Below are 20,498 nucleotides of genomic sequence, written 5' to 3'. Positions count from 1 at the left end.
GGAATGTAATGACCCCTACCGTCTCTGTTGAAAGAACATCCTAGCTCCAAAAGAAACAAACACACGGTTGATTACGAGATCACAAAGACACCGCTGAGTGAAAGTGCAAAAAACCAAATCCCTAACACCAACATAACTCACTTGCACTGAACGCTCTGTGGAAAATAAACGGAATACCTGTGAATGTGTTTTTCATTAAAGTGAACTTGACATTCACGCCTACTGTGACAAAAATTGTGTGATCCACTTTCACTCTCACCACGATACTTTGCTCAGGTGGCACCACATAACATGCAATTATATAAACCTAATGATGTGCACTCGAAAGTCGATCTGATGCCTGAGCCAGTAATCTGTAAACTGTGAATACACAACGTCAATGAGAAAACGATGTTTCATAAGCCCCCGTTACTCTGAAATATAGAGATTGTCTCCAGTAACCAGCTCACCTTACTTTAACAGTATGCGTCCCGTAAGGGGTTGTTTCCCACACACGTCGTCTGTGTTTCACCAGCAGGTTGCGGGTTTTTGATAGGGACGCCGTTTGGCGTACACCTCTGCCCAGGTGTACACCTCGTTCAATTTATAATCAATTGTATCTCTGCGGAATTTCCGTAGTTTTCTTTCTTGTATGTCTTTTCCGTAAGATTCTAGTTTACTGTTAAGATCTTCCAAAGTCCGCTTCCAAAAATCTGCCTCACACCGCGTTGACAAGTCTGCTTTAATGATGTGGATTTCTTCCTCTAGCTCTTTGATAGTCTTCGAAAGTTCCTCGATAAGAAGCAAGATTAAATCAAGTGAGCATTTGTTTAAAACTGCTTGCCACTTTTCCATAAATCTTTTGTTGAATTGAAATTTGTATAGTAAGGGCTTGATAGGCAAGCGTAAGCCACGAGGGATTCTTTGCACCTTATGATACTGGATTAACGTCGAAGCATGCAACCGTTGGCTCAATGCTCTTTTGGCTGTAAACTCAAGTTGTTTCAGTTGTTGTGGGATAGAACTGCCTTGTGCATTAAACAAAGGTGTCTGTTCTATAAGCGAGTATATACCCTCAAATTGTGTGTCTGTGTAGGTTCTAGTATCTGCTCTGTTTTCAGTTAAATTTGAAATACTGTCAAATGACATATTTATAACAAAGAAATGTGGGGTGCTGCAGGTAGTGTAAGTGGCAATAGAAATACTACAAAAAATTATCAGCCTGCGCACTCTCTTATGTATACTCGAGGTACTCTATGATTGTACAAACAATCAATTTCCAATATGGCGGCCCAACCCCGGTGGCTATTAACAGTCCTCTTTCTCTGTGTATTTATCAGCAGAGGTTGCGCATACAAAACGGAAGGGAGTAGGGAGTACGAATTCTGCTCCGGGGTCACGAGTCCAGGCGCGTTAGATTCCTGGCGGTAAGCATGAATCTTTTGTTGAAATACATTTGGGATAGAGTAGTGGAACAGGAAACCGTGGTTTCAACTAGTATTTCTGGTTGTTTAGATTCGGCGTGCAGTAGGAGGTCTTTTCGTCGATATCAGGCAGTCTTGCTGGTGAAACACAGACGACGTGTGTGGGAAACAACCCCTTACGGGACACATGCTGTTAAAGTAAGGTGAGCTGGTTACTGGAGGCAATCTCTATATTTCAGAGTAACGGGAGCTCATGAAACATCGTTTTCTCATTGACGTTGTGTATTCACAGTTTACAGATTACTGGCTCAGGCATCAGATTGACTTTCGAGTGCACATCATTAGGTTTATATAATTGCATGTTATGTGGTGCCACCTGAGCAAAGTATCGTGGTGAGAGTGAAAGTGGATCACACAATTTTTGTCACAGTAGGCGTGAATGTCAAGTTCACTTTAATGAAAAACACATTCACAGGGATTCCGTTTATTTTCCACAGAGCGTTCCTCTGCACAGGTGATGAGTTAAAATGAGAGTTTAGAAGACCCACACACCCATGCCTGCATTGGTGCAGCTCCTATGTTGACTGCATAATAAGAGAGTACGGATTTATCACACAGTTGCCATTTGGTATTTCACACAGTAAGTGTATTGACGCAGTTCTATCCAGTAATGCTTTCATTGTGAACAAGGGACATTTTCAATATGTTGAGTGGTGTTTTTATCTTTCCCATTAGGTCCACTACGTCAGGTCTTTTCAAAAATATATTTTTTTCATCACGGATATTGATCTTTTCAGTGCAAGTGAGTTATGTTGGTGTTAGGGATTTGGTTTTTTGCACTTTCACTCAGCGGTGTCTTTGTGATCTCGTAATCAACCGTGTGTTTGTTTCTTTTGGAGCTAGGATGTTCTTTCAACAGAGACGGTAGGGGTCATTACATTCCATACACACATGGTGTTCTCTTGGTGGCGTGGCTACTATTCAAGTCGCTTTTTCTCTCCCTTAGTGACTTTTTGACCTCTTTAATAAGCTCATACAGCGTTACCTAGTGTTTCTTTTGTATATTTCGTGTGTATATAGAACTGCCTGTTTACATTGATTAGAAATAAGTTTTCTGAGCTAATTAGTATGTACTTTTGAAACACATCGCTACAATGAGTTGATATCATGTTTTGTTTCTTACAGTGCCCCTGAAGAAGGGAACCCCCCGAAATGCATTGGGCTTTTATATTGCATTGTGTTTGCCATCATTCACCTGTCTTTAGAGTTTTGATTTAATCTATATGATTGTTTGTATCTTCATGCCTTTATAATTACAAATTATGTTGATGTATTTGTATTTTCCATCACTGTGTATAAATTCACCAGTTTTCTTGAATTTGTAATATAAACGTACAGTTTGAAAAAATACAAGATTATCTTTTTGAGAAACATTTTCATGAGTGATTATTAGGATTGATAACAATGAATTAATTGTGTCTAATGATAATACTTTAAACAAGTAGTGCGTTTGGAATACTAGTGGAGTTTCCACCAGCGGTTGATAATTTTCGCGATTGCCTCATTGCTTGCCCCCTGCTATTACGCTTGGCTAAAACTCCTTCAGGCATGTAATTTTCACGTCCTGATGATAATCCCAATATTGTTTCTACGGGATTGAAATGTTGTCGACCTTATATGCACTGTAAACGCAATTTAATTAATTACTGATCTGAAACAGTGTCTATACATATTGTTTGCTTGGTGCATTTCTTTATACAAGTTACAAGCATTTTTTGTCCTACCTGAGCCTTTTTCTGAATTTGTGAATTTCTGTTCATTTGTGTCTTTGTTATATATGTAGCGTTGGACGCAGAATTGTGTCGCACTTTTTACTTGTGTTTTATATGATTTGATACATTGTTAAATTTTCTGACTGGCTGGACAGCTTTAATACAGCACTGATTTCAGGCCTATATTCATTGCTTTCTGTGTGATCTCCCCTGTAAGGGACTATTTTGTAATTGTAACGTTATTCAGACTCCTTCGCCCAAGTGTAAGGAGAACAAGATAGTCTGCAAACAGTTAGATGCTTCTGGTGAAACATGTTCCAGCACACTGAGATCCAACCACTCTGAAATACAACCCTCTGATTTCAGTGTCAATAAACATCTAAAGAGCTCTTCAATGGGGAGTGGTATGATTAGCGTTGTGGTAATGCACATAGATCCTCCACAAGCCTTTATATTCACCATAACTGCAAGCATGAATTGACTGGCTGTGATTCTATTTTCTTCAAAAACTTCAGATTTCTTAGTTGCGAAATGGAGTGAACGGACTGCAGTTTTCAATGCTACCCAGGTGTTCTGCTTGGTTGCTTAGCTTTGGTCAGCATGAATAACCTCTGTTCCAGCCTAATGTACACTGTGAAGGAGACATAACATTCATGTTTAGAAAAGGACCCTGCATGACAAGAGTAATGCAATTTTATCCCCCGCTTTAAAATGTCTGTCTACCATCAGTGTGCTCAAAAATCATGAACCCACTGGCAGTGCTCCATGTTTTAGTCATTCCACCAGCAGAGCACAAAGCTTTCCTGCCCATGTGGTCCACACAAAATCTATCCATATCGGTAAAAGAGGGAGAAAACTGAAACCAGTCTGTGGATGTACATTTGGTTGGCCACAGGAGATTTATAACGGCACATGCCTTTTTATATACAGCACTGGTGAGGACGAGGCCTATAACCCTCTGCCGGGCAATTTTGCCATTCCCACTCAAATGGGGTACTTCCTATACCCTTGAGTGTACTGTGCATGCAAATGTGGGCATGGTGGTCTGGTGGGGTTGTGCAGTGTAGCTGGTAACAACGAGATGGCTGAAAGTTGTACAAATTAAAGATTCCCATTCATGTTCTCATTGCCGTCTGCAAAAGTGACAAGATACATGCTGCAGCCCCTATGGCCTTTGACTTAGAAACTTACAGTCTCTAGTGCCTTTTTAAACCCACTTAAAAACACTGCAAACCTTTGGACGCATTCCCAGCCCATATCTGCATCAGCCTTGTGTTGTGAAAGGACATCCCTTAGCAATAAAGATATGCCCTGCATGTTCAAACACATTTTGCTGGAATCCACATCCACTAACCAGCTCCCCCACTAGTAGGAGAATCTGGCGGGCCCAGTATGTGCACCTGGTCCATGGGTGCTTCTCTATGTAAGAACCATTCTTGAGATCTGTGGCTCAAATTCATATACCACATGCTTGCCTCATCTGTTTTAACAGTGTGGATAAATAAATTGAGACTCTCAATAATTTTAAGAACTTTGGCTACTGCTTCTGACCTGTGAACAATTTGATTTTCACCAAATTCTACGTGTTTACTACTGTAGCCAGCAAGGTTTCCACTGATCAAACTTTTATTTTCTCTTATCTTCTCTTCTTACCTCCATACTTCTTCACTACTCAGAATACACTCTCACCTTTCCATTACTCCACTTCATCCAACCCAAACACATCTTAGGTTTTTAGGTTTTGCCTGGCGAAAAGATGCGCTCTGCGCATCTTTTTCGCGCAGGCGAAAACCTATTGAGATGTATACGGGAGACAGGAACGGCCTCCGTCTTTCATTGGCTAGCTCCATAAATGGAGGCTAGCCATTGGAAGACGGGCCTGTCCGTCAATGCCGGACCAGATTCGGGGGCGTTCCCGAGAATTTTTGGCTTTTGGCTATGTCACGCGACGTCAGCCAAAAGCCGGGAACGCCCCCGAATCTGGTCCGGCATTGCCGGCACCCGCCTTCCTGCTCGGGCCGTCGCCAGCGTCTCTCCTCCCCCTTTCCCGTCCCCTCCCGCTTGTTTTCTTTCAAAAGTGCTTTTGCAAACGATAAAGCCTGCTTCTAACTGTGTCGGGGAACCCTTCAAAAGAAAAGTGTTCAGAGCTAGGACAGCGTGGCGGCCATCTTTAATTCGAGCCGTTTCTAAAACGGTGTAACGAAAAAGCATTGAATACTTTATATGGTAACGAACGCGTCCAATATCGTGAAACCGTTACTGCACCTTGTGGCTGGAAAAAGGACCTAGGTCTTTTTCTTCGATTTCAATTTGTGGACATCGACTTCAAGTGTAGCTCTAGTGTAAATCTAGACGTCATAACATCGTAAATTCTGCCTGCCAGTCTCTCCAATGATTACGTTACGGTATTCCTAGCTTTACCTACGCGTACCCGATGGAAATATGAAGATAGAGTCTCAGAGTAGGGACTCCTCAGTTCCACCATAAAACAGTTGTGTGAAATTGATAAGACACCTGAGAGATTTGTCATGTTCATTAACGTTGCTTTAAATCTTGTCAGTGGTATTACTTAATAGAATTAGGAATTCTGGTGTTGCTTTTGTATATTTGCAAAAGGTATTAGTATAAATTACGGTTTATTAAAAAACAAAAAACAGTTCAAAGATTATTGAATATTGTTCCTTCAACAGTGTAATGTTTCAAGATGGCCACTCCGTTTCCCACAGCCCTGCAGGCCTCTGTCTTTGCTCCACTTCCTGGAAGATTCCGAACTCTGATTGGGCGTCACGATGGGCTGTCAGTGCAGCTGATCGTCCCCGGGAGGCGTTGGGATCCTGAGTGCGGTTCTGGAGTAGCATTAGCGGCGGCACTGCGTCCATTGTCCCCGTAACCCCAGTATTGCGAGAGCAGAGGAGCCATGAACCGCATTTTCTGCAAGTCCAAGCCCAAGGCACCGCCGCCTAATCTGACTGACTGCATCGGCAATGTGAGTTCTTATGAACGTCTGCTACCAACTTTGTGTGTGGGGGAGTTGCATCTACCGAACACGGTGTATAGTACGATTTATGGAATTGAGAGTGGGGTAGTATAGAGGCGCGAATCCAAGATGTGTGTTTGGAGTTTAACGTGTTCTCTAGTGTCTCTCCATTTGCCATTGATTGTTATAGTATTGGTCCTTCGGGCGTCAGCGCATCCGCCATTGTTTCTGAACACCTGCTTTGGCATTTTTATTGCCCCTTAACAAACACTTCATTTTTATAGAAAAGTGACTCTATAGTTGCCCAGAACACCAGTGAACCTCCTCCAAGAGACTGAAATAACACGTGTGACCTCCTAGCGCCTCTTGAGAATGTTTAATATTAACTTCACTCCCCTCATGGTCTCTCAAAACGGCTTTGTGTACGCTTATGGTCACACCAAGCTCCCCTGTCAACCTCCCCAGGTAGGACACATAGCATTAGACAGCGCCTAGCCTCACTACATCTGTATCACACATTATTCAACCAATCGTATTATTCGCTGTTCTCACTGCTGACCTATCCACGAACTTGTTTTAATTGTAAGGTTTAGGTTATATACTTAATTGCTTTCCAGTGACTTCCTGAAGCATAGACCCTAATACCTTTCACACTATACACTTTTCGTTACTCCGGATAGCGTCGCGTCTGCTACCCTGAGGAATACTGGATTTAGATTGTGTGGGTGACAGTCATACAGTATTGCTTGAGCACAATCGCTTTGTGTATCACTTTTACTTCCTGGTGTCCTTTGTGTTGCATTTTAGTGGCTGGGCCTGGCAGGGGCTGATCCTGCAGACGTCACAACAGCCTCCACTGGCACCACCCACACAGGACTGGTCTCATGACTCGTCTCTTTCAGCCTCAGCTGCTCTGGACCGCTGTCGCTGGGGAATATAACGTGCTCTTTGATCAAAGAGGGTCTATTGACTCGCGGCATTTATCTGCGCAGCTCTGCAATGTGCAAACTGATTTCATGCCGGGTGTAATTCACACCAGAAACAAGTCTTTTTCAAGTCCTTTGTGAGTTTGATTACACGAGTAGTTTGATTACACGAGTAGCTTGCATGTCTCCTGTTTTAAATAATTTCGTAGATTGCTAATTGCTTCCATTTTAAAGTGCTCTCGCAGCGTGCAAGTGGCTTCCCCCACCCTCCCCCAAAACCACTCCCAAAGAGAGAGAACAGCGATTAGCGTGGTCCAACCAAGGTATAGTCTTTTATTCACATCGGCACATAGTATCAGTGAGAAATGATAACCATAGTTAAGATATTATTGTTATGAGAATAGAGGACGACAGATGAGTAAAACAGCTCTAGGATTGCACAAGCATATCTTTCATCTCCCAGGGTCCCATTTCCGCAGCTTGTACAACTCCTCGATAATTTCGGAAATGTCTCGGGCTTTAGTCTAAAACGCCCTTATTAGGTCTGTTGTCATGCTGTAACCATCTTTTTCTACGTTCACTTCATATTTGAGAAGCATCTTTATGATGTTGAAACTTTCATATACTACAGTCATGCAGAGCAGTATTATCTGTAACAGTCTTCCTGTTCACATCTACCTCCTCGTTTCTAGAAGATACTTTGCGATGCCCTTGTATCGGATGATCATGAGGCAGGTGTGACCGTGCTGTTTGGCCACCTCCAAGTTGGCCTTGTGCTCCACCAGGTACTTGGCGACTCTAGGTGTCCGTTGATGCTGCGGGTGGAGTTAATCAAGGCGGTGGTGTTGACCAAGACCCGTGCTCCACCAGTGCCTGGCTGTCGAAGCAGCCCAGAGTGGCAGGGCACCCTTGATTGTCTCTCTGTTGAAACTGACAGCACTACTAGTCTCAGGCTGAAGCACCAAGAAGGCCGCACCGACAGCACACATACATGTGGATGCAACACGTAGATCGCAAGTTCGAATTCGACTATAATAAGTTCTTAGACATGTGCGTGCACCCTACAGACCCCAGGTACGGCGCGCAAACGCACCTGCCAAAGAGATGTGTGTGTGTAACCTGCAGGTCACACCTCACGTAAGATAGCTCAGCGGGTTAACGCAGCTGGTTCAGAGGCACCCGTCCGCCCTGAAAGTTCACTGCTGCCCTTGGCCTTTGCCTTGAAAGGATACGAAGGAATGTATATACGTTTCCTATCCGATTATTTCAAGCCCGCACAGGACTTAGCCCGAGACCGTAGCAGGCACAAAAACACGGGTAACAAGAATGTCTCAGGTGAGCAGGAGAGATGGTGGGGTGGGTGAGACGGTGAATGTTACCAAAGGTGAGAGCGAATACTGCATCGGGTGAAAAAGTGAGTGTGAGATGAAGCATGTTACTACAGGTAATATGCCAAGCAGCAACTATTGTAGAGTCAGTAGGGTTTGCAGGAGGGCATTTTATGTGTTATCCGTTTGTCGTCTGTTGCCCGCCTTTAATGGCTAGGGAAGGACACCCAGGAATAGTCCCGCAGTCTTTCCTCATAAATGACAAATCTGATACCTGCACGAGTGCTCCCCTAGCACGGCTGAGCCCACTCTCGGTGCAACATTGCCATCCGACTGAGGGGCCCTAGGACGAAGCATGCCACCTGTGGCTGGGTGAGGGCCCAGCGCCCTTAAAGTGAAACGAGTGGGTAATCTGGGAGCCTTAAATCGGGTTGTTCATATTTTTTTATTTTTAAAAAGCGAGCAAAGATTTGAGAGGACAAAGGCAGAGGGCAGTTGTCCTCGCAGCCCGCTGCAAGTTAAACTGCTCTGACACGAGCCTGAAAAGAGGTGCATCTTCATTCCTACAGTTTAGAAACACAAAAAGACGAAAAAATGTATCCATATTTCTGTTTAAAGTAAAACACATCAACGTTTTACACATAATTCAAAGAAGTTAGAAAAGACCATTTGTCAAAAGCAATACCAAAAGCTCAAACTTTAACGAAGGCAAAACCATTGCATTGTAAATGCTTGTTGGTTTCCTGCCATTACCAAAACCAATTTTACTAATTGTTGCATAATGAGGAATCCTTTGTACTACAATCTTTCTTGAAGGTCTTCTCTCCAGTTCATTCCTCCACTTTTGGCAAACTGCAAGCGATCTATAAACCTCTTCACCTTCATCATTCTTTTCTAAATAACATACTGCACATTTGTTACATTCTATGCCATTTTTCAGTAAAACAACTATCTGACCTCAATCATTTAGCATTGTCACTTTGAAGAAACACAAATGCCATACACGCTAAATACCTCAATGAGAAATGTAAGTAGGATCCTTGTATTAAAGTCACTTACAAACATAACTTTTGAGCATTTGAAAATCTACCAAAACCTAAATGTGCAGAGGCCTACAGGTTCCTTTTTTGAACATGTCCAAGACTATCTTACACTATTTCCGCCATCCAAGCGCAAGGCTACTGCAAGCACCATGCGAGGTATACTCAGTTTAAACACCTTAACAGTATCAAAGCATTCAACCCAATTTCTCATCAACCTCAACTCTTTCAAACCTAACCCAGTCCACCTAAAATCACCTCTCAATCTCTCCTTGTTTCAGCAATTACTTCCAAACTTTCTACAGTGAAACCATTGTACTCCTCTGACAACACACCATCTTCTGATGCATTTCTTCACTCACTATCCAGAATGGCATGACTTCTTCACTACTTCCTTTACAATGTTATTTGGACCGCCTCTAAAATAGCAGTTTGCCTGAACTCTAATTGCCGCTGTCCCTCTGACAACACATTCTCAAAATTTGCAAACATTATCTCATTATCTACAACAACAAATAAAGGAATTCAGAAGGTGATGTGAGACACACTAAATCATATCATTATCCAATCTCCATGTATTATTAATTCATAAGTCCATCTGTATCAAAACATAGAAAGATGCACCACAAATAGTCATTCACATTGAAGAGGAAGTGCTGCATAGTTATCAAAACCACCCACAGGCATTACCTTTTTAGAGAAACTCACGCCCACAGAAATTAGTTTTCTCACATGACCTGCAACCTACTCACAGGAGGGCTTATAGCACATAGCTACACCCAACGCTGCTCATGGGTTTCACCAAAGACAAACATGCAACTACAGAGTTCATGACCCACATACTGTTCATACATACAGGGGGATTGGAGAATGCTGGAAAACCAAGATCCCAACAGCATTCTCAGCATTCAGCAGCACCCACTCTTCAATGTGGATGACTATTTGTGGAGCATCGTTCCACGTTAATTTAATACAGATGGACTTATGAATTGATAATAAATGAAAATTAGATAATGATATGATTTAATGTGTCTCCCATCAGTTTCCGAATTCCTATATTTCTGGTTTGAACATTTGTGTGCCCTAGAAGGTAAATAGGGTTGTTAAAAGGTGGTGTTGCGCAGGACAGTATTCTTGGTTTACCCACATTTGTAGTGTTATTATCTACTAGAATGTCACTTGCACTATTACCCGAGTCACTTTTACTTCCTTCTCCAGTAATCTTGTATGACGAACAGCTAGTGCATTCTCAATTACTGGTAAACAGTGAAAGCATGATCCTACATACTCATTATTCACTTGCTTGTAATACTGAACATACTGTCAAGACCATTTTTAGGAAGATCAGTTCTCATCACAATATGTTCTCCTCTCTAAATCTTAATCATCATTAACAGAGCCAATGCATCCCTCTTGATGGGAGCATATTTATTTACAACTCACTCAAACACTCCAAAGCAAAAGCTAAAGTGTTTTAATTGTCGTTACCTTTCTGCACTAACACAGCTCCTTGGCCTTATGAACTGGCATCAATAATAATACAACCTCTGAACCTAGAATCAAAATATTGTCAAGTTAGGGCCTCAAACAAACCTCTTTTTATCTTCTCAAACTGCCTTTCATGATTGTTATTCTAATTCTACGTCAGGAGCGGAGGCTTCTGATTAGGATGTACTTTCTTCTTTATTTTTCTCCAGCAGCCATTAAAAAGGTATCAACAAACTTAATAACACTACATTTGCCTTGAGCATCAGGGAAAATGGAAATAGAAAATGTCTCTACGACTGTCCAATCCTGGTCCAGGGCTCCCAATATCCTTCCTTGTTGGCGCTCTATCTCCCTCTTTCTTCGCTGCTCCAGCAGCATACAGATGAGTGTTTTTCCTTTCTGCCTGTTTACTGTTTTGGGGAATTTCTATTTGATTGTTGATTATTGTAATATTTTCGCGCACCGTGTTTCCTTCCCAGGAGGGGGATTTGTGGGAGTGCGTCGTGCGCGAGCGTTTTTTCCGCTCCTTTCGCGGTGTGTTTGTCCTACAGGTTCCGGGCGCGGGCGGCCTCCCGCCGCTAGGGGACCGCGCTGGCCTCGCTGCAGCTCTGAGGAGCTTACCCCCCGGCGGGCGACGTCGTCGAGTCCCGCTTTCTGCTCGCGATCGGGAGAGGCGGCTCATCGGTCTCGCGCACCGCGGGGGAAGACTAGTGAAATTGACATCGGAATTAGACTTTCCGAACGAAATTGAGCAGCGCTACGGCTATTTTCTTTAAACGGAGCCCCTGCCTGGAGCCTGAACACCCGCGAGGCGGGTAGGAATTTAATTGTGTTTCCGGGACCGGCCCAGGCAGGTCTCACAGGTTGCCTCATAGCAGAGGCTGTTGGTCCCTCATTAAATTCTATTACCCCGCTTCGGTGGGAAGATGTGTGACTTATTTAGGGTCCTGCCCTACCTTTAACCCCCTACTTTGGCTCCTGAGTTTGGCGCAGGGGCACTATGGAGTACGAGGAGTATTACGAGGAAGAAGAGGAGCAACAGGTCATGTACCTACCAGTGGATGACCTTTTCTGTCAGGTCATGGACTCCTCCATTCTGAAAGCGGTGTCGCGGGTGGTTGCACCCCTTGAGAAAAAGATTGATCAGCTGCAGGCACAGTGTCAAACCCCTGGACAAGGAGTAGATCTTTCGGGGCCTAAGGACCCTATACCCCAGAGTCAGTCATCGACGGAGAACGCAGATCCCAAAAGGAAGCACTCTGCGGACGCGGGAGTAGATTCCGACGCATTTTCGCGGTTGAAGAAAGCCTTTTTTGAGTTAAAGACCGCGGATACCCCTTCCACATCAAAGGAAGCACAGTCTGGCGCTTTGGGGGAAAGTGTGGACGGCGCGACCATCGTCGACCCAGACGAGTCACCCCAAACATCGGATGGTGACGGGGAACCGGATAATTCGTGGCTCGCCACCCAACCCGCACAGGAGTCCAGCACGGATCCCAGTTCGGACATGCTGAATTCTGACGAGTTGCTTCACCCGCGCTCGTCGCACTTGGTGCCCGCACCAAAAGTAGCGGCCTACATGGCAGCTAGGCTTCGCAAACCTCTAGACCAGGAGGTGCGTAGTTGCCTTCGGGCAGAGTGCCCGCATCCCTCCTTGGATGGTAAAGTTACGGCAACCCCTGAGATCGATCCCAAGATGTCTACCTTCCTTACTAAGTTTGTAAAGGACCCCAAGAAGGGCATCGACCGTTCGTGGAGGGCCTGTCAAGATAAACTCTTAGACACGGCCGGACCGTTGGCTAAAATTTTGGATGTGGCCGAGGATGCCAAGGCCTCGGGTTCTTTGATCTCCCCGGAGATCCTTTCAGGATGGGCACAGAGAGCGATCATCTTTCTGGGAAACGCCAACGTGGCCATTTCGACGGAGAGAAGGAGATCTATTTTAATTAAAATAGATCCGAAATTGGGGGAACTGGCCACATCAGAGGCAGGCCCGATGGCGGAGGGCAACCTCTTCGGGGATCCATTCGTGAAGGAGTTGGGCAAGCTCGTGAATACCTTCAATTCTTTGGACAAGGCCCAGTCCTCAGTCAAACGGATCTTCACGCCACGTTTTTTTGGCGCAGCCAGTCGTGGAAGGGGCCGCTCGTCTGGCAGACCATACAACAGAGGCTCCTACAAACAAGGTGACTCTCACAGAGGCCAATGTCAGGACCCCGAGAAGTTCGGGACCTTTTACAATACCAGAGGGTACCCCCGCCGCCATGGTGGACGAGGCAGAGGAGATGGCGGCTACAACAATCACAAAGGTGAGACTCCAGAATGTAACAGGCCTACAAGTGGGGGGCAGGCTTCAGTTTTTTCTTCATGCATGGTCTTCGCTCACCTCCGACGCCTGGGTTTTACAGACCGTAGGTGGGTTCCAAATAGAATACTCGGGTTTCCCCAGGCAGCCCGTGCGTCCAAGACCTATCAGCTTCACGCCCGACCAATGCGCTCTGATAGACAGAGAGGTGGCGGATCACCTCCGCAAGGGGGCAATTGTGCAAACGGAGCTGCACCCACGGGGGTTCCTCAGCAATATTTTCATTGTAGAGAAACAGGACGGGGGCTATCGCCCAGTGATAAATCTCAGGGAGTTCAATGGCTGGCTCATCTACCGTCATTTCAAAATGGAGGGTATTCACCTCCTGCGGGATCTGCTTCAGGAGGGGGACTGGATGGTCCGGTTGGACTTGAAGGATGCCTACCTCACGATCCCCATTTTCGCCCCCCACAGGCGTTTTCTTCAGTTCCAGTGGGGCCAGCAGACCTACGAGTTTGCTTCCCTTCCTTTCGGACTGTCGTCCGCTCCCTGGTGTTTTACCAAGGTGCTGAAGCCGGTTGTGGAGCGCTTGCGGACGGAGGGCATTCGTCTTATCATATACTTGGACGACATGCTCCTCCTGAGTCAATGTCCACGGAAGTTGCTGTCACACCTTCAGAGGGCGGTCAACCTTTTAGAGTCCTTGGGGTTCATAGTCAACCAAGCCAAGTCGGACCTAATCCCTTCCAGGAAAATGCAGTTCCTGGGGTTTCTAATAGACTCAGTGGAGGCTACCTTGTCCCTGCCTTCTCGGAAGCTTTCCAAGATCAGGCACGAGTTGAGACGCACCCTGGCACGTCCAACGATCCTGTTGCGACACCTGGCCAGGGTGGTGGGTCTCTTATCGTCGTCCATTCAGGCGATATTCCCGGGACCCCTTCATTACCGGGCCCTTCAACGCCTCAAAGCGTTTCATCTCCGCAAAGGTCTCACTTACTCCCAGGTAGTTCCCCTTACGGAAGAAGCCAGGACGGAGCTTTGATGGTGGATAGAACATATGGAAGCCTGGAATGGTCGGGCGATCTTCGGTTCAAAACCAGATTTGGTGATAGAATCGGACGCCAGCGGCCTGGGCTGGGGAGCGCGTTGCCGCGCTGTCTCTACAGGCGGAGTATGGTCCTCCGCAGAAAAGACTCTTCACATCAACTGTCTGGAGTTGATGGCGGGGTCGTTCGCGGTGAAGTGTTGGACGAGAGACAGAGTTCAGTGCTGTGTCCTTCTCAAGATGGACAATGTAGCGGCGGTGTACTACATCAACCACCTGGGAGGAACCAGGTCCAGGGCCTTGTCAGATCTTGCCCGGACTCTTTGGGAGTATTGTTTATCCAAAGAGATTTCACTGGCAGCGGAGCACCTGCCGGGCTCGGCCAATCAGGTGGCGGACTGGTGCTCTCGTCATTGGAGGGACTCCAGTCTATGGCAACTTCGTCCGGATGTGTTCAGGGCGATTCAGGACAAATGGGGTCCATTCACGGTGGATCTCTTTGCTTCCCGTCTGGACGCCCAGCTGAACCGCTATTTCAGTTGGAGACCAGACCCGGAGGCAGCAGCGCTAGATGCATTTCTGCAGGATTGGAGTCTGGAGAAGGGCTACGCGTTCCCGCCCTTTGCGATGATCATGAGGGTGTCGACCCAGGTGAGGAGACACCGAGCATACCTGGTGGGGATTACCCCGATCTGGAGGTCGCAAGCCTGGTTTCCGGTTCTGATGGACCTTTCCTGGGATTTTCCAATCCCTCTACCCCGCGTTCCAGATCTCCTCAAGGATCCGCAGGGGAACCCTCACCACCTCCTAGCCACAGGCAACCTGTGTCTGGTGGCCTGGCGGGTTACAGGCAACGCTGGCAAGTCCCGGGACTTTCGGAGAATGCTGCCACGCTGTTGGCGAAATCCTGGGCAGACAGTACCAACAAGAGGTACCGATCAGCATGGACCCGGTGGAGTGGTTGGTGTCTGCGACAGCAGATTGATCCAGTGGGGGCAGACGTTGTCCATGTCCTCAATTTCTTAGCCTCCCTGGCAAAGGACGGCTTAGCGTACAGATCAATCAATACCTTTAGGTCAGCCATAACGGCGGGACATCTCCCGTTGGAGAACCACCCGATAGGGGAACACCCCCTGGTTTGCAAACTGCTGCGGGGGATAAGGTTATCAGTTCCTCCGGAACCCCGCTATTCAGTCTTATGGGATGTTAACAAGGTCCTTAACTTATTTCGAGAATGGCCGTCCAATAAATACTTGTCAAGGAAACAGATTTCAGCGAAGCTGGCAATGTTGCTTTGTCTGATCTCGTGCCGCAGAGTCTCGGACGTGAGGGCCTTGGATATTACCGGCCGCGTCTTGACCCCGGAAGGGGTTACCTTCAATATTTCTAGGCGCACCAAAGGTGACTCCCAGTCTATCTCGTATCCTGCATTCACGGATGCCCCCAAACTTTGTGTGGTTAGGGCGCTGAAGGCCTATGAAGTGGCAACGGTCGATGTACGCCCACAGGGTGTCAAACAATTGTTTATTGCTCTCACTAAACCACACGGGGCGGTTTCATCCCCTACTATTGCGCGATGGGTGCGATGGGTTATGCAAGAGGCAGGCATCGACATTTCCCAGTTTGGGACCCATTCTGTGAGGGGAGCAATGGCGTCCAAGACATATTCCCTGGGAGCTCGCCTGAAAGACATTCTGAAAGCGGCAGACTGGTCTTCAGACTCCACCTTCAAAAGATTTTACTTTAAGCCAGTGGCGTCTCTGGCTTCCCTGGTGGTTGGTAAGCTTTGAACTAGCCTAATCAGAAGCCTCCGCTCCTGACATAGAATGAAAAATTTCCTAGCTAACGTACAGGAAAGTTTCAATTCTATTAAGGAGGCGGAGGCGAGGATTAGCCCACCCGTTCTTCATTCGAACCCGCCCAGAATTTCTGCGTTGGGACAATAAGTAAAATCTTTGTGATGTTGCTTCTTACTGTATTGTTGAAGGTTATGATGATCTACAGTTCACTGGCCTGTTAAAGGATGTTGTTATGCTCCTATGTCGATTATCTCGTGAACTAATGTGTTGGGCGTTCATTTCCTAGTGCCTTACATACTCTGTTTGTGCCATAGGTTCTGAGACGGGCAAGCAGGAATAACGGTTGAGAAACTGAGGCACTGTCGCAGGAAGAAAGAGGAAGATAGAGCGCCAACAAGGAAGGATATTGGGAGCCCTGGACCAGGATTGGACAGTCGTAGATACATTTTCTATTTCCATTTTCCCTGATGCTCAAGGGAAATGTAGTGTTATTAAGTTTGTTGATACCTTTTTAATGGCTGCTGGAGAAAAATAAAGAAGAAAGTACAGCCTAATCCTCGCCGCCGCCTCCTTAATAGAATTGAAACTTTCCTGTATGTTAGCTAGGAAATATTTTCATTATATATGTTCTTCATGCACAATGTTCTACATGCACAATTCTTGGCAAGCCAATTGCAAAATTTGGTTACGCCTTAAAAAAGAAAAATATTCGTCCTTTTTCTGCACTGCCAGTAATTATTAAACTGTTCTTATTAAAGTACATTCATGTCTAACTCACTTACCACTAGTAGTGTGCCCCAATTACACAATCTCTTTCTTACCAAACCTACATTTCTCAGCCTTACTACCAATATATCAATTCAAAAACCAACAAAACTTCTCTCATTCTTTCACTGTGTCCACCCATGTCTTTTCCATGAATTACCCCATTGTCTTGAAAGTACTCTAGACCCAGAAGTTTCTCCAGCAAATTCTGCATGACTTTCTGGAACTCTACTGATGCCGATACCAGTTCAAACGGATTCTCACAAGGCAAAATGTGACTATGGGGATGATTAACATATTTATATTTCTAGTTTTCTGTTGCTGTTTGACCTTGTGTTAAGCTGAGGCATATCCAGATGGGCAGGTACCCTAGCACCCTAAAATAAAATTACCCTCTCACTAATGCTAATTAGATGAAACCTATACAATACCATCCATTCAGTTCCCTATGGTCCCCACATAATCATATATGTCCTTTTTTAGCATGTAATGACCAAGGGACCACACTACTATGTAATGGCTCAATAACTGATTGTTATTGTTCTGGCTTTACTTACTACAGGTGTAATTCTTTCCCTTAACTGTGTGACCATTTCCAGTCAGAAATACAAACTTTCCAATGAATGCCCTCAGGAAATGAATATCTATGATCTTCATGGTCAACTTTATTTGACTCACGAGACGTTGAGGAACCACAAAGGGTTGCAATTTATTTTTCTTAAATGTCTAGCTCCATTCTTAAAAAAAAAAAAAAAAACACATGTACTTCGACCTAGACGCTATACATGTCACTTAATGAGCTGCAGGGTCTGTTCACTATTTATAAAATTAAAACAAGTTATCTAATTAAAATATTTTTTTAATATAGTATGCGCATGATATTAAAATATATTAAGTCATTTTTTATGTGCCATCTGGCAAATTATGTCACAATACATCTCAAACCCCAAGCAGATATCTTCAAAAAGTAAAAATGTTGCATTTTTTTAACACTGCAAGCGCGACTGTGGCTTATCAACCTCCCAAAGATATCACTATACTCAACTAAAACATTGGGTTCTCCACCCCGATATGTGCCTTGCAGCTACTACAAAACTCTCCCATGATGAAAAATATGTGCAGTGGGGATGAAAGGCTCCAATTCCTTCCTTTATGCACATCTGCTTGACAACTTCATCAAGATCAAACCGCAACATATACGTTTTTGGTCAGAGATACTGAGTGGCTAAGTACTGGAAAAACAATGGCAGAAACTGTGGAAAGACATCACCATATTTAATCACTCCCTATGCCTGAGGTAAGCGCACAATAAATAGCTACTTGATTGGGATTTTTACCCCCACTAAGCTTAAAATATATTACCCTAATACGACTGACCTATGCTGGAGGGGATGTGGTCTCTTGGGAAAATTCAGAAACATTTGGTGAGACTGCCACATTTTTAATTTTTAAACTTTTCTGGCAAGAAATTGTGGCACAAATTAAAACCATGTTGGGCTAGCCCCTCCCATCTGCACCAATCTTTGTACTTCTAGGTCTACGAGACTAAACCTTGAAACACCAGTCTACTAGGGACCACTATATTTTGTGGCTTTGTCTCGGAGCGCCTAAGATGGCTGTAGCAGGAGTGAGAAAAAAAAAAGACCATGACACCATCACTTTCGAAGTGGCATGCAAGATCACGGCAGGCCCGGACAATGGAACGGATGGCAGATATTTTAATGGATAACTACAAAACATTGAATACCAGTGGGGCCTGTTGCTCTTCTTTATTTCTAAAGTTCTTCCGCTCACCACCTGTCCTACTCGCACAAGAGCACTCCACCTCTTCCTGTATTGAAAACTTTGAGAGATACGAGAGCCTGTTCCCGGACATGAGGAATTGGGAACGTCATGTTCCTGACCCACCAGCTCACGCACACTACTCACTCGATATACAAATTTAGAAACTCACTCATGGTTTTACAGTAATTTTTTTTTTTTTTTTAGAGGGGTTAAATTGAGAGAAATACAGCTTCATTGTAATGCTGAAAGTCGACACAGATGTATTTCATTTTACTAGAAATACTAGAATTGTTGGATCTTCTTCTGAGCACGGGTCACCACCAATAGCAATTTCCAAGTGCTATTTCGAGATCTTTCTATTATGACTATTTGTAAATGCACATTGTAAAATTCAATAAAGAAAGTTTGACCTAAAAAAGGAATATTTTGGAATGTTTTTGTTGGTGATGGTTATAGATGCCGTACTGAGTACAGCGAGATGCTTTTTTCTCTATGATAGAGTGCCCTTTTGATACCATTGATAAAAGTACATGCATGGTCCCACGTGTTTCATTCTCTATTGACTTAACCATTTTCTGCATCCAACAGACAAACTTGAAAAAATAATTCCCATCATTCTTCAAAGATTCTATAACCATATTCTCTCTGGTCCTCTCCATTCAGCATGGCATAACTTCCATTGTCAGTACCAATGATAAAGGTGAAAAAATGTCACAAATCACTATATGACTAGCAGACATTTGGATAGGGCTAAAATAATGTATGGTAGAATATATGATATTCTTGAGAATTCTAAATTTTATTTCTAATTGTGCAATAATTCTATAAGATACTTTCTTTTAACACACAATATTGAAATATTAAGTAATATGGCAATAATATTGAAAATAATGAAAAAAGTTTTATCATTCGTATTTGTTCTTAAAAATATATCACAGACTGAGTGAAACAAGCACTGGCTTGCTGAGAATTCAAGAGTGAGGAGAATAATTTACATCGGGCCAATGCCCTACAAAATATTCCGGAGGTGGAAATATATTTCAACATATTAAAAATGGAATCCTTTTTTTTTTAATTATTAGGTTTTTGTATAACTAGAAATTCAGTTAAAAAAAACAGTACTTTATTCTAAAATTACTTTTAAACTCAAGCATTTATCGTGGCAGAGTGATCCCTTGCAGCAGGGTGCAGATGATGCCAAGGTTTAAAACAGTAAGACAGGATTGTGGTTGAAAAGTCATAAGTGCGAGCCAACCACAATTTTTCAGCTGAATTCTGTTACTCAATATATCTTTTGTTGGAAGCATTTACTTGATGTTTGGGAGTAGGTCACTCATACTGAACTAGAGCTATACATTTGTCTGTCTGTAAAACCAATTAAATAGTGTTTTAAAATATCCCCTGGCAATATTTTTAACAGTTGAGACTTTCACAGGATTTGGTAGTGTTTTACACGGTTTTCGTTTTACATATAATGGAAATTAATATAATAACCTGCCCAGCCTAGACCAACATAAACACTTCTGATCTACAAATTGACAGTCAATAAAATACTGCCTAGAAAAGGCATATGGCAGGAACTAATAACAGTCAAGCAAAGTGCATTCGTCTTTCAAACAATACTTTTAAGGAATATTTTAAGACTCTTGATTTTCCAGGCACATAGCGCAATATAACTAGATGTAAGGTACTTTAAATTGTAAGCAAAGACAAACTAAATGCATGTGTAATCTGCTTTCATGAAGTTTGAGTAGTTGTAAAAATAACTGTTTTAATTTGCTTTTGGGTGGAGATGTTGCCATCTGACTATTCACAAGTCCACTGCATTTACCCTTTCACCCTCAGCTTATCAAAATGTGAGATCC

The 20,498-nt window shown here is 44.1% G+C and overlaps 2 protein-coding genes across 4 annotated transcripts in view; one reads left to right on the top strand and one right to left on the bottom strand.

Annotated features, from left to right (window-relative positions):
- The window catches only part of SEC22A (SEC22 homolog A, vesicle trafficking protein), a 458,264-nt gene that overhangs the window by 415,032 nt on the left and 22,734 nt on the right, over nt 1-20,498 (bottom strand). The window lies entirely within an intron of this gene.
- LOC147732554 (uncharacterized) lies at nt 11,935-16,423 on the top strand. The gene is made up of 2 exons (XM_086954280.1): nt 11,935-13,243; nt 16,398-16,423. Exons 1-2 carry the CDS (start codon nt 11,935-11,937, stop codon nt 16,421-16,423), a joined length of 1,335 nt encoding a protein of 444 aa, XP_086810406.1.

This window comes from Lissotriton vulgaris, chromosome 2_1 (assembly GCF_964263255.1).
Source record: "Lissotriton vulgaris chromosome 2_1, aLisVul1.2, whole genome shotgun sequence".
Taxonomy (NCBI): Eukaryota; Metazoa; Chordata; class Amphibia; order Caudata; family Salamandridae; genus Lissotriton; species Lissotriton vulgaris.
This window is presented reverse-complemented; position numbering and strand designations above follow the sequence as displayed.

What these genes read in the sequence shown, in the direction of transcription:
- LOC147732554 (XM_086954280.1), top strand. Translation starts at nt 11,935, where the DNA reads ATGGAGTACGAGGAGTATTACGAGGAAGAAGAGGAGCAACAGGTCATG. An exon ending in CGGCTACAACAATCACAAAG is followed by an intron (nt 13,244 to 16,397) that starts GTGAGACTCCAG and finishes TTTGTGCCATAG; the next exon opens with GTTCTGAGACGGGCAAGCAG.